The sequence below is a fragment of the Petromyzon marinus genome, chromosome 17 (assembly GCF_048934315.1).
Source record: "Petromyzon marinus isolate PM22_M1 ecotype Great Lakes invasive population chromosome 17, UKy_Petmar_22M1.pri1.0, whole genome shotgun sequence".
Taxonomy (NCBI): domain Eukaryota; kingdom Metazoa; phylum Chordata; class Hyperoartia; order Petromyzontiformes; family Petromyzontidae; genus Petromyzon; species Petromyzon marinus.
In genome coordinates this window covers 13,151,916-13,166,707 of record NC_133683.1, presented here as the reverse complement: position 1 = coordinate 13,166,707, position 14,792 = coordinate 13,151,916, and the positions used below count along the sequence as shown (strand labels likewise).

General features: G+C 54.4%; 1 protein-coding gene across 2 annotated transcripts in view; it reads right to left on the bottom strand.

The window, feature by feature from the left end:
- LOC116943320 (uncharacterized) overlaps positions 1-11,706 on the bottom strand; it is a 125,480-nt gene extending 113,774 nt beyond the window's left edge. The window contains exons 1-2 of one of the 2 annotated variants that reach the window (XM_032956094.2): positions 11,392-11,706; positions 1,268-4,547 (exon numbers count right to left, since the gene is read on the bottom strand). In XM_032956094.2, coding sequence (XP_032811985.2) covers positions 1,268-4,547; positions 11,392-11,477 — 3,366 coding nt within the window. In that variant the 5' untranslated portion in view covers positions 11,478-11,706. The other variant, XM_076067635.1, reaches the window with a different exon arrangement.
- Between the last annotated feature and the right edge of the window lie 3,086 nt (positions 11,707-14,792).

Here is a 14,792-nt window from a genome sequence, read left to right as displayed (position 1 = left end):
CTCCTTGTTTCCTTCAAACCGTTACTACGCATTGTCCGAGAGGTAATTACGTAATTTATTATGGCGAATCCCAATTCAACGTTTCCACTTAAACAGTAGCAATGCGTGCGGGTGTTAAAGCTATCTCTATATATTAAAAAAAAAATGAACGCAAAGATTCCCTGTGTAGCCTTACCAAACTGTTGGGGCAAGTGCCGTTCGCGAGCACCTATGAAGGCCGACAGGGCGCACGACGGGGCGATGTTTACACACCGCGCCAGGTACTCGTTTAAGGCTGAGTCGACCGAGGGGAGGCCCAGGACCGGTTCAAATATCCGCTGCCACTGTGATTTTGTCGTGAGCGGGAATCGAACTCGGGTGGCCGGGTTCGTAGCGCGCTGAACCACGCCGCTACCTCTCCCCACTCCTATTTATATACGACCCGACACTCAGGCAGATTATTTAAATTGGAGATCATGTTTTCTTAACTTCATATTAATTGCCGTATCATATGTACACACGTTAATAGATGAGTCACCTCTTTAAAAAAGCGAGTTAGACTTAGCTCAACGGCAGGGCTCCGTCAATGAAGTCATTTAACACATATACGTGATTATCTAATAATAGCCCGTATTATACTCAGTCATTGTCTAAATCTGCCAACACTTTCCTGCCCTCGTCACTTTAAAAAAACAAACATCTTCACGCAGCAAAATAACGTTTCAGGAAACGTCCCTTCAACAGAGCATTAAAGATTACAATTACCTCTTTCGGTACACTGCTGGGGCTAAACAGAAACGCTGAGCATCGTTCTGCAATCCCCACACGTACAGACTTTTGGGGCAAGTGTTGTTAGCGAACACCTATGAAGGCTGCTGGTACGGTACACGGGGGGGGGGGGGGTGACCAGCTCCACGGCCGGCCGCCTTTGTCTCTCCACCGCTGATGTTTTACACACCGCACCGGGTTATTCGTTTGAGGCTGAGCCAACTCAGGAAAGGCATAGGTACCCGTTCAAATATTTTCCACCACCGTTATTGATCGTCAGCGGGAATCGAACTCGGCTCGCCGGGTTCGTAACGCAGCGCGCCAACCACTGCGCCACCGTTCCCCACATGTACAAATACAAAGATTACCCCCGCGTAGCCTGAACAGACTTTTGGGGCAAATGCTGTAAGCGAGCATCACACATGTACACACACACATACATACACACGCGCACACATACCACGTGGAAGTTCATCTCGCATCACTTACCCCCAAGCGCATCTCTCACAAAAAAGGATATCGTGGCCGCGGAGTAAGGCGACATATCTGGCGTGTCGGGCAGATCTCCGCTCTCCGCCTTCACCATGGACAGCGACAGACCGTGAGTCGGCGGTGAGCACGAGCGGGAGCCGAACGCTTGGGCGGGCACGTGGAGGTGATGATGCTGCTGCTGCTGGTGGTGGTGGTGGTGTTGCTGGTGGTGGTGGTGCTGCTGCTGCTGCTGCTGGTGGTGGTGATGGTGATGCGGGTTGTTGCTGTTATTGTTGTGGTGGTGGTGGTGATGGTGGTGGAGAGGGCCCAGCGACGACACCTTGCTGCGCGGCCGCACCGACTGATCGCGTGCCACCGCCGCTGCGGCCGCCTCTAAGAGCACCACCTGCTCGGCCGACGACACCCGCTGGTCGCCTCGCGTGGCCATGCCGACGCCGGCCGCGGCGGCAGCGGCCAGGCTGCTGTGCAAAAAGTACGCCATCTGCGGGATGTGCGGCAAGGCGTGCGGCGACAGGGCCGGGTGGTGGCCGGGCAGACCGAGGTGCGGTCCCAAGTGCGGTGGCGGCGGCATGCCGAGCGCAAGTCCGTGAGTCGGGAACGCTATCTGGTTGGCGGAGATCGCCGCAGCCTGATGCTGCTGATGTTGTTGCTGCTGGTGGTGGTGGTGCTGCTGTTGTTGTTGTTGCTGCTGATGAAGGTGGTGGTGGTGCTGCTGTTGCTGCTGCTGCTGCTGAAGGTGGTGGTGGTGGCTATGGAGGTTGTGGAGGTGGTGGTCGGCAGCGGTGGCGGCAGCAGCAGCAGCAGCAGCAGGAGGTGAGGTCTTGCGCACAACGAGGGGCAGCGCCTCGGTTTGGTCCGTGGAGGTGAGCGGGGCTCGCGTTCTGCTGCTGCTGCTGCCCATGTGTGCCTCACTGAAGCCACCGCCGCCGTACGGCTGAGTCAGGCCGCGCTGCAGCGCGCTTCTGCTCGCCTCTCCGCCGTTCGACGACAACGACGACGAAGACGAGGAGGAGGATGAAGACGAGGATGAAAACGAGGTCGTTAATGCGGACGTGGCGGTGATGCTGGTGTTGTTGACGGCGGCGGTGCCAGCGGTGGTGGCGGTGCTGTTGGCGTTGGTCGTGTTGATAGCCGTGATGGTTGGGTGGCTATTGCTGCCGCTGGCGATGTTGGAGGTGATGGCCGTGGTGGTGGTGGTGGCGGTGGTGGCGGTGCTGCTGCTGCTGCTGGAGCCGGACAACGAGGAAAGGCGCAGCGGGTGGTGATGTTCCACCGCTCGCTCCGTCGAGGAGGAGGTAGAGGTCGATGCGGCCACGACGACGTTCATTGACGGGGAAGAACTCGCCCCGCCGGACGGGACCCCGGGACGCGGCGAGAAGGTCTTCACCACGACGTCCACCACGTGCGCGACCGCCCTGGAGAGTTCGTGTTTCAGGGCGTGAGCCAACTCCTCTCCGCGCTCCTTGTCCGCATGGGCCCGTGCTGGCTGCTGATGCTGCTGCTGCTGTTGCTCAATGGGCTGACCGTGCCGCTCGTCCACCTGCATCTCCTGAAGGTCCTTGTCAGCGTCGTTCACGCTGGACCGACGGCCGAAGGGCGCCGAGATGTCGTCGTCGTGGTCGTCGTAGCGTGCGTCGAGGTCGTCGTCCATATGTTCTGGCTGGAGGAGGAGCTGCTGTTGCTGCTGATGAAGATGTGGATGAAGATTCGGGACGTCCTGCAGTCGCTGCCGACGGTAGCTCGCGGCTGTCTCCGAGTCATCCATCATCTCGTTGTCAGAGGATTCGGCCACGGAGCGCGGGGCGACCCCAGTGCTCCCCGCGCGTTCAGAGCAGCTGTCCTCCGCAACATCGTCATCACCCTCTCCACCACCTCCACCACCTCCACCACCTCCACCACCACCACCTCCTCCACCACCACCAACTCCACCACCTCCTCCTCCACCACCACCACCTTGTCCTTCCTCCTCCATCTCCTCGTCTTCTTTGTCTCTCTCCGCACCTCCCCCGTCTTTGTCCGCCTCGTCGCCCCGCTCTTCTTCCCCCGACTCTTCGCTGTCGTCGTAGGCGAACGAGAACTGCTGACGCAGGCGTCGTAGCTGTCTCTGCATCTCCTCCAGCTGCCGCTTCAGCCGCCGTCTCTCCTCCCGTTTCACCTGCAGCCTCGCGGGCAACTGCGAGAGCGCCAAGTCGTCCATGTCCTCCTTCTCGTGCTCCCCGTGCTCATCCTCGTCTCCCTGCTGCAACTTTTGCAGATGATGATGAAGCTGCTGCTGCTGCTGCTGATGATGATGAAGACGAGGAACTCCTTGCTCCCCAACGACTCCCGGGTTACCCGCGGGCTGCCCCTCTGCCTCCCCGCCCGCCTGTTGCAGGGGCAGCCGCTGCTTGCGTTTGTTCCCCCGGGGGCTCGTGGGTCGGTCACCCCTCTCGGGCTCCCCGCTGCGCGCGTTCATGCTGCGGATGATGTTCTCAACGCGGGCTCGCTTGGCCTGGAGGTCGTGCCCGTGGTGGCCGGGCCCGCCTCCGCCGCCGCCGCTGCTGCCCGACTGCACGGAGCAGCCGGGCGGAGCCGCTCTCTCGCGCGGGCACGAGGAGTCGCCCGACGAGTCGCTGCGATTGTCGTCCGAATTCGACTCGGTCACGCTGGGCGGTCTGAAGCCACCAACGCCGCCACCAACTCCGCTCACTCCCGCGACGCTTGCGCTCGACGGTCTGACGCCGAAGCCGTTGTGCGGCACGCCGTTGTGCAGCAGTTGCGAGTAAAGTGAACCCTGGCCGTAGGACGGCGCCTGAGGTGGCTCCTCGAACATGACGCTTGCCGCCGCCGCCGCCGCTGCCCCCTTCTTGAGTAGATTCCGAAGCACTGTGGTGCCCTCTCCGCCACCGCCGCCGGGCAGCACGAAGCGGTCGCTATGCTCCTCGTCTCCCTGCGGGCTCCGCGTGCTCATGCCCGCGGGCAAGAGCCGCGTCGCTCCGAGGAGAGCCGAGTCCAGAGAGCCGAGCCTGCTCACTTCCACCGCTGTTCTCCTGCTGCTGCTGCTGCTGCTCCTGCTGCTGCTGCCCTCTGGTTTGTCTGTCAGAAGCTGTCGCTGCCGCCGCTGCTGCTGCTGTTGTTGTTGTGGTTGTCTCGGTCGCGTCCTCCTGACGCCGATGTCAACCCGGCGCCTTTTGGGCTGAGGAGCGCTCACCAGACAGGGGCTGTACGCATGGTAGCGCATCACTCCTCTGAACGCATTCGCATCCTGCCTCCCGGAACGTCGGCTTTTAACGCGCCCGCAGCGCACTCCACGTGGAACTTTGCGATACCTGGAAAACAAAAAAAAAAGAAACGCGAGCACACATATACATACACACGTCTATAAACCTACACACACACACACACACGGACACACGTGTGCACACACACGCACACACGCGCGCGCGCGCGCACTCACGCGCAAGCGTGGCGCACAGCAACAAAGAGGAAAGAAAGAGTCTAAAATTTCCTATCCTTTTCGGCCAAGTTATTTTTCGACCTCTCTCCGTTCCAGGAAACTGATCAGAATCGTGGGGAGTAGCCTTTATGCAGCAAGTGTTCGGCGCCCCGTGTGTGCGCGTGTAATATATATAAAGTGAGCGGAAGGGAAACATTTAGTGTGCGGCCTTTGGCATCATTCACAGAGTGAGTGCGGTCGGTTAGTCGGCCCTTACGTGGGGGGGGGGAGGTGGGCCGCAATTGCGGGAGGGGCCCCCCTTAATGTTTCATTGAAGCCTTTCAACAGATGCACGTCAAACAAACGCGATGTTACTCATGGCTTTACAAAAACTATATATATTTTTTTAAAACAAAATTTCGCTGCGCGCGCACATGACAAAAAAACGCCCTGGATTGAGACGCGAGGCCATTCCAAGAAACGGCACCGCCAACTCCGCTGCCCCCTTACGACAACGACGATGATGTCAAGTTACCCGATGACGATTTGGTACGCGCTTGTGATGTAATTTCTTTACAACCTGGAATTGGTTTTCTACTTAACGAGCGACGTGATTGATACAAGGATGGCACACGTAATGGAACCGTATTTTAATTGTCCGTACGTTCATTACTATTATTCATATATTTACAGGTTGGTTTAAATGTCGTATGCAGGTCACCTGGCACACACACACACACGTGTAATATTAATTCACGAGTAACATAAAACTGCCAGTAATACAGTGCTACGTTTTGTCTTTACCCTGTTGTTCTTACCCCCGCGCCTCCGATGAGCACGTTTGGCTAAATAAGTTCAATCACACACGCGCACACACGCGCACACACACACGCACGCGCACACACACACACGTCTCTACGTTCACGCGTCCAGCCCTGGCTAGCATGCCGCACGCTGATCGCAGAACTCCCGCATCCCTTTGTGTTGTCAGTCTCTAATGTGCGCGCAGTGATGTAAATTGTATACACCTGTGTTGTTTTAAATCATCCCCCAGCACGAATACCGGGAACGTCACACCTCACCGTAGTTCCTATTCATAGCACTGACAGCTGTAACACTCCTCGGCCCGACTACACTGTGCCTGTCGTGTGGATTAACCACCTGCTCGATTGACGGTATTATACATTGTTGCGTCTTGCTTGGCGAACCTTTGGTTATTTATACAATTCAGGCAATATGCTTGGCTATTAATTATACATACGTCGCTCTGTGTGGTGTGTTTAAAAAAAAAATCCGTACTAATATAGAGGGTATTTATTTACGTGTTTAAAAAGGCGGCTGAATTTAGCTCGTATAGTGTACACTATAATTACCTGTATAGTGGAAGATAAAGCATAACCAAAAAATGTCGGAGTACTTTTTCACTTATCAACAATGTATCTATCCATTTGATTCACAATGCGGATATCTTACCCAGCTGTTGAATTATATCAACGTTAATATATACATCGACGCATTAACACATCGACTGTCACATTTCAACGCTACACACTAAGTGTGATAAACTCAACATAAAAAAGGGGAAAAAAACCCTATTATTATATTTTGGTACTGGCAAAGGAGATCTAATGATGATCAACACCATTCGTCAATGACACTATCGTCTTACAATAACACAATAACTAGGCGACGTTTCGCTCAATGGCCCTTCTACGTGGCCCAAAAGTTCGAGAAGTTCGAGAATTCAGTGCTGGTGCCCTGCGCTGGGATGGATAGTTGACGTCGCTGGCCCGTGAGAGATGACGACCGCGTGGGGAAGTCTTCATTCAGCAGCAGGTTCACCATGGTTCATGGTGATGGGGATGACGATGAACGCGGCGGTCGCCTTTCGTACCCGAGTGCCGTGTGACCGCGTGCTTCAACACACACTCCAGCGACCCCAATACGATCCTCGCTCACGGCCACCAACACCAGTGGCGATTATTTGAACCGGCCCTGGGCCTCCCTTAGGTCTACTCAGCCTCAAGTGAGTACCTAGTGCGATGTGTAAACATTTTCCACTAGGGAGACAAAGGTGGCCGGGCGTGGGGCTGCCCAACACCCCACCCCCCCCACCTCGTGTCCCGTTCCGGCCTTCATAGGTGAGCTTTCCCCAACAGTCTGTTAAGGCCATACGGGGGATCTTTGTATTTGTAAAATGATTGAAAATAACTGAGTTTAATTGATCGTGCGGGAAATGTCTGAGAAACCGTATTCATCTAGCAGTGGATTGATCATTGCTGCTTCTGCTGCTGCTGATGATTATACGGAGTCTAATTTAATTCCTTAAGACTATAACTTACAGCTGATTCATTCGCGACTCGTGTACTCTGTGACCTCTCCTCGTTCGCATATAATCTCCGCGCGTGCGTGTACTTTGATTGAAATGACCAAGTTTAATAGATCCCGGGGAAAGTTAATGAATCACTGCTTTTTTTTCTCTCTCTCTCTCTGTAATAATCGCTTCTAGCCCAGGACAGGCGAAAACAAATCTGTGTTGCGGCCAAAAGTAAAATTGGTGAGCTCTGTTGTGTATGTATCGAGCCATACACGTAACAAACAAAAGATCCCCCGTATAGCCTTAACAGACTGTTGGGACAAGTGCTGTTAGCGAGCACCTCTGAAGGCCGGAACGGCACACGTAGCAACACCACGCCCGGCATTGCCTGCGCCTCTCTCCCCAGTGCTGATGTTTCACACACCGCACCAAGTACACATTTTAGGCCGATTCTACCCAAGGCAGGACCAGAAACGGTTCAGATTATTCGCCGCGACAGTTGTTGGTCGTGAGCGGGAACCGAAACTCGGGTTCATAACTCAGTGCGAACAACCACAGCGCCACCGCTCCCCCGCTACGCGTTAAACACACGGGCAAGACACGTGCGGTGTCGAATAACACAAATCTCATCAACGAACCTACCGACACCCGTGCAAGCAGCAGCAGCAACAACAACAACAACAACAAAAAGAGCATTCCGTGAAGATGACATTTCAGACGCCGCGCCTTACTCAACGTTTCACAAGTTGTGCTGCTCTTGCTGTGCTGCCCGGCCACACACCACGTTGCGCTCCCGTGCGCGAGTCTTCACGGCCACGGCGACGTTGGCGAGCTGCGCCAATCCGGACCGTGGTAACCATTTGTCAAAGTGGCCCCCCTCGCCCCGCAACACCTTCGGTGATTTGGTGACATCGCGGTTCGGATCCTTTTTTCACGATGAAGGTGTTTCGGGTTAGATCGCGCAAGGATAAATGTTGTGTCGTAACCCTCGACCACCCGACACAGCCGATTAGTATGGGATTTGTCACGTTAACAACGCGCCAATGAGTTACTCGTATAGTGTAGTGTATATTAGTGTGTAGTGTATAGTGTAGTGTGCTACTTCAGCCTCACCGGTGTGTTGGAGAATAAATCCACAACATTTGCAATTGGATTGCCGTGACGTTTCGCTGGTAATCACTTGCACCAGCTATATCGGGCACTTTTGCCGGAATATTCAAATTCTGGCAAATTCCGGCAATTCTAGATTTAAAGCTTTCGTGACTGCAAGGATCCATACTCTTTGGTTCTATAGGTGAAGGGACCTGATGAAGGCCGCTTGTGTTGTGGCCGAAACGTCGTGATTTTTGTTATTTTATTTTTTACCTACGTGACTTTACCCAATAGAACCAAAGAGTATAAATTCCGGCAAATCGTCCGATCCTCTTTTTGTTTTAGACGCGGAGCAATTGGAGTAGAATGCGCACAGTTACAACCACCACCACTCCCCGTGGGGGTTGTCGCGGCTGCGTTGGCTGTCCGAGCTCCGATGTCCGATTGCGGTTTCGATCTTTGCACCGTGGCGGTTATTCGGCACGATGTCCGACGTTTCGTGCTGGGGTGAAACGGACGACGCCGACGGGATACTCTTCGCTCTCAAGTCACAATCCTGACTCAGTTGCTACAACACCTCGACTCGTGGAACACTTCCTCGTGAGATAACTACTGGACATGTGTGAAAGAGCTTTAGAGCTCATCGGATTTCTCCAGTATAAATACTTGTTATGATTCTGATAACAACAAACAACAATCATAACAAATCGAAGAAAGCGTGGTTTAAAACACACATACATACACATGCAAAGATCCCCTGTTTAGCCTTAACAGACTGTTATGGCAAGTGCTGTTGGCCAGCACATATTAAGGCCGGTACTGCACACGAGGAAGTAGGTGGCCAGCACCACGCCCGACCGCCTTTGTCTCCCCAGTGACGATGTTTTTTTTTACATACCGCACCAAGTACCCATTTGAGGCTGAGTCGACCTAGGGGATGCCCAGGACCGGTTCGGATAACCGTCACCGATGTTGGCCGTGAGCGTGAATATTAGCGGAGCGCGCTAACCGCTACCCCACCTCTCCCCACCTTAATAAAACGCACACATGCACACACATACATATACACACATACATATACACACTCACACGCACAAACCATGGGCCCGGTAATAGAAGCAGCTATACCCCCCGTGCGAGAGAGAGAGAGAGAGAGGGGAGGCGGCACCGTACGAGGAAGGCTATTTCTAACGGTCGGGAACAGGCAGTATTGTTCTATTTTTAATAGCTTCCAACTGCCTTCAACAGATGCACAGATTTGCGCTGTAAAGCATCAATCTTCACGCGGCGAACCCCGGACTTGATAATAACACGAACTGCTTCGACTTGGCCTGCCTGCGCTGAACTCCCTGCACTCCCTGCCAGCAACGCAGCGAGCAAGAGCGGGGCTCGACGCGCATTATTCTTCACTTGAGTGTCGGTGGTCCAGCGTTGGCAAAACTTTAAAGTTGCGAGGCTGCGATTAGCATTGTGGTGCACACGCGCGCACGCACTTCGCACCTCAGATTAGCACGGTTGGCTACGTACCGTGCGAAAGACGTCCAGCATTACATGCACGCGCACAAATGCGCGAAAAGACACCGCAGAATTCGCCAAGAGCACTCACTCAGTGTCTCACTGGAGGATTCCAATTTCATTCGTAACTTGGTCACCTTTACAGCGGTTATCGTCGTGCGAGTCTTCTCCCCTCCGTTGTCAGACGCAGACTGCAAAGACGAAGCTAACGCATGGAACGCTTTCAACGTTGGCTCGAAAGCAGTAGCCAAATGTGCAATGGACTGACGTTTCGAGCAACAGCCCTTCTTCAGAGCAAAGAGAGAGGTGGGGAGAGAGGTGGAAAGAGAGAAAGAGGTGGAGAGAGAAAGAGAGAGGTGGAGAGAGAGGTGGAGAGAAAGAGAGAGGGAAGAGCGGTTGTTTGACCGGGGTAGAGACTGCTAATTACACTACTGGGTAGACCCTGAGCATCGAGAAGAAAGTTGACGAATGGAACGCATTTGGAGTCGACATGCCCGCGAGTGTTCTATCATTAGGTCAGATACCGACTCGAAAACAACCGCTCCAAGTCAAAAATACACGCGCACAAAAAAAAAAAACCTCACGCGACATTTGCCCTACGACGACTTTCCTGCGTGGCGACACCGCCGAGATATTGTTCACTCCGCGTCTTGCGGGAAGGAGCGAGAGTTACATTCAGCGCGGGTGATACGGGGCGCCTTTCGCCCTCTGAATTGCCTCATCAGCTAAGCCCATGCACAAGCCCAGCTAGGGGCAGGCATTGCTCGAGCAAGCCATGCGTGGTGGTGGCGGCAGTGGTGGTGGTTGGTGGTGGTTGGTGGTGGTGGTGGCCGTGTGGGCGAGAAAAACCCACAGATAATCTTTGCGCGGCCTCTCCTTTCTCACAACGTTGCAAGGGGTGGCGATGCAGCGACCCTACTCGGCTTTGGCGGCGAAGGGGCAATGTAGCTCACAGCTAATCTCGCCTCCAGCATTACCAAAACAATACCCGCCGCTAATGTTTTTTTTGTCGTTGCTTTATTTTTTATTTTTAGCGATGCTTCAGCGTTAAAGCGTGCCTTTCGCGGTTAATCCGGCGACTGATAAGTAAGCGCATTACTTAAATATCATGACATATAAATATCGCGTTCAACGTGACCGACACGGTACTTCGTTGAAGACGGTAGCGCTCGGCACACACGCATTCGCTTCTTCCGTGCGTACGTTGAACTTCTTTCGCACGGCACGCAGCCAACGGCGACAATGGGAGGTGAGATTCTTACCGATGGCAGTAGCGATGTGGTTCGGGAGCTAAGCGCCAGTGCTGGCCACGACGAGAGGTTCTAGCGGGCGGTTCGTGGTAGTTTTGCCATTCGTCCTCCGTTGAAGGAGCGCAGACCGCGCGCATACAACGAACGGACTCGACAGAAATCAAAAGACAGCGAGGGATGATGATCACTCGATGCGCCGATTACATAACACGCACCTTGGCAGAAGCGGGGAGATGGCAGCGACGATGAGACAGGACGCAACGTCGATTGAGTATTCTACCTTTCGTGCCGTTACGCGAATAGGCTCGGCAGCGCGTGAATAGAGAATTGACAGCACTCACTCACACACTCACGCGCGCGCGCGCCGCTCCCACTGCGCTGCTAATTTCAGCTGTGATCACACAGTTGTAGAAAATGCGCTAAATGTGCTGCTGCTGCTGCCACAGCTGACTGCTGCTGCTGCGTTGGTCAAACAGAGGCACCGCAGTGGATAACGTGTGCTGTGGCGTGTGTGTTTGTGACAGTGTCTTGGTGGTGGTGGTGGTCACCGTGAACGCACTTACTTTGCGGCTGCACTGACGAGCGGTCGCTTGTTTTCGGTAGGCGGGCCGATATCAAAGACAGAGGAGGAGCGCTTTGTCAAGATCATTTTAAAGACGCGGAAGTCGAGCGAAAATCGGCGGCGTCACTTGCTGGTGGTGTAACAGCCACACCCCCGAGCGTAAAACAGCGCTGCGCTCGCTTGCGTGTGTGTCTGTGTGTGTGTGTCTGTGCGTGTGTGTGTTGCAAAGTCGGCGACCAATGAGCGTGCTGGTCAGCGACACACACACACGCGCGCGCGCACGCACGCACGCGCGTTCACTCGCTCACGCACGGCACTCGCGTGTGTATGTACGTGTGTGTGTGTGTGTGCGCGCGCGTGTGTGTTTCAAGCCGGTGACCAATGAGCGTGCCTGACAGCCACACGCGCGCGCGCATGCACAACAGTCGTGTGTGTGCGCGCGCGTCAGTGTCTGCGCGTTTCAAGTCGGCGACCAATGAGCGTGCCTGACAGCCACACGCACGTACACACGCATGCATATACACGCGCGTACACACGCATTCACTCGTGTGTGTGTGTATGTGCGTGCGTGTGTTTCAAGCCGGCGACCAACGATCGTGCATGACAGCTACACACACACGCACATATATTATCGTACCTACATAAAAAAACACATCACTCGTGTGTGTGTGTGGGCGCGCGTGTCTGTCTGCAATGACCAATGACCGTACTGGACGTCGACACACACACACACGGATGCACAAAGACAAAGATCCTCTAGATAATCTTGATTTGTCTCCCCCAGTGGCGATGTTTACACACCGCACCAGGTACTCATTTGAGTCTGAGTCGACCTAGAGGGGGGAGGTCCAGGGCCGGTTTAGATAGTCGTCACTGGTGAGCGGCAACCGAACTGGGGTCGCCGAGTTACTTAGCGCAGCGCACCCTGACCGCTACACTACCGCTCCCCACAAAGACAAAACACAAAGATCAAAGACAAATGCCCCCCCGTATAGCCTCAACAGACTGTTGGGGCAAATGCTGTAAGCGAGCAGCACCTATAAAGGCCGGAACGGCGCACGAGGGCGTGGGTGGCCAGCACCACGCCCGACCGCCTTTGTCTCCCCGGTGACGATGTTTACACACCGCACCAGGTACTCATTTGAGGCTGAGTCGACCTAGGGGAGGCCCAGGGCCGATTCAGATTCATAATCGTCACTGGTGTTGGCCGTGAGCGTTAATCGAACCCGGGTCGCCGGGTTCATAGCGCAGCGTGACGCTAACCGCTACACCACCGCTCCCGACACAGACACACAGACACACACACACACACTCGCTCGCTCGCTCACTCGAAACCACCACTCTACGACGTTGCTTTCTGGGTGCCACATCACCTAGCTGTGTGCAGGACGTAGTCGCTGATGTCTCCATTAAGCAGGCCCGGGTGAATCCACAAAGTTCAATTCAGTTCAGTTTCAGTTCAGTTTACTTTGGTATAGCCCTGTGAGCCATTCGGCTCTTGAATCGGGCGCAATCACAACAAACAAAAAAACAAAACCACGAACAAGAAAAACATCTTAAAGTGACTATGTGTGACTGTGCAAACAGAAAATCCATGGAAAAAAAAAACAGCAAAAATATTCCTGAAAAAAGCGCCGTACACCAACGCTGTGTGCACAAAATCCCAGTGGGATGCAAGTCAAACAACAACAACAACCACATGAAAACTTAGATTAAGGCCATCAGTCTAACTCCGTGCTACAACAAGTCACGCGTTTTGACGGCTTTTTCAAGGGAACGGCTGGAGGATGGCGAGTGGATAGAGACGGCTGGGCACTTATCGGGGAGTTTCGCGGCGTTTGTAACTTTGTATCTGTGAGGGTGGAGCGGTGGAGCAGTAAGTTAGCGCGATGGGCTAGAGCACAGGCGACCTTAGTTCCATTGCCGGCCACGGATAATCTGGTTTCACTGGGACTGCCTGCCCCCCCTTGGTCCACTGCGCATTCAATTGTAAACCCAGCGCGGTACGTGAACTTCAAGAAACATGGGAGACAAATGCGGTCGGGCGTGGTACTCGCAACACCGCCTCGCCGCGTGTCGTCACGATCTTCATAGGTGCTCGCTGACAACACTTTGCTCCAACATCCTGGGTGTATAACGCTCCAGAAGAGTTGCTGGGGGCGAGGGTGTTATTGTGTACCTTAGAACGAAGTGGCGAAGGAGAGTTGTAGGTATAACACCCACACCCCTCTGCTCGCCACGCTTTAAAAGACTTCATATACACGGGCACTCATTGACGGTCAACCCACTGCTGGATGAAGGCTTCCCCGTGCCGCCGAAGCGATCTCTCGCAATCTTGCGATGTAAAAAAAAACCATGATGATAATACATCATAATCCATGATAATACAATAACAATACATCACAATACAATACATTATAACGACACCCCCGCAACGGACCGCGTGCGCGCGTCACTGCGCGTGTCCGTGTGCTGTCGCCCTGTAGAATGTATGCCGACATTTATTCAGCGCCATCGGCAGCGGCACACATCAGCAGGCAGCCTTGCAGCCTTACACAGAGAGAGAGAGAGAGACAGCGAGAGAGAGAGACAGGCAGTCGGCAAACGCAGGAGATGCTGCTCGTCCGACCGACCGACCCTGCACGTCTAAGGCTACCCCCTGCCCGCGCTGCGTTGTTGTTGCAAGTCGCGGTGCCGGCCTTAATAGACGCTCGCTAACAGGCACCTTGTGGTACCGCCCGGTTAATTCACCCCTTAAACACATTTTCTATTTGCATGTTAATTATTTTTTTAAATAAACCTTACTTTAAAAAAGCTAATATTAAGTTTTAGAGGATCAAGTGGGGGGGGGGGGGGTCACAAGACATCTGGACCACCACCAAAATGTCCCCACCACCACGGACGGGGACATCTATGTCGTGCCGGGGAGTGCTGTCAACGTGGCCGGGTCGCGTGGCCGGGTCGCGCCACGAATGCTCCGCTTCATTCCATTGCCGCGGCCCGCATTGTGACTGTCCGCATCAACGAGCGCTCCCTTGTCGCCGTGTCCCTCCCGTCAAGTCGCGACTGACCCCTTCAAACGAGTGCGGCGCGTTGCCAGTGTCTCAGCACCGGACACCGCGAGCGGAAGCCTGACGGTGCCGTCCACACCGCCACCTCGCGTGCAAACGCCGCCCGTTTATAGGTGCCGCCGAAGCACGCTTTGGTCCCTGCAGGCCTAACACGACTGCCGATGACCGTGCGACACACGGGGAGCGGTGGACACTCGAGTTCGACGCCGGCTCACGGCCACCAACGCCGTTTGACAAATTGTCTGAACCCTGTCCCGGGCCTCCCCGAGGTCGACTCAGCCTCAAAATGAGTATCTGGTGTGGAAATATCGCGACCGGCGGCAGACGCACG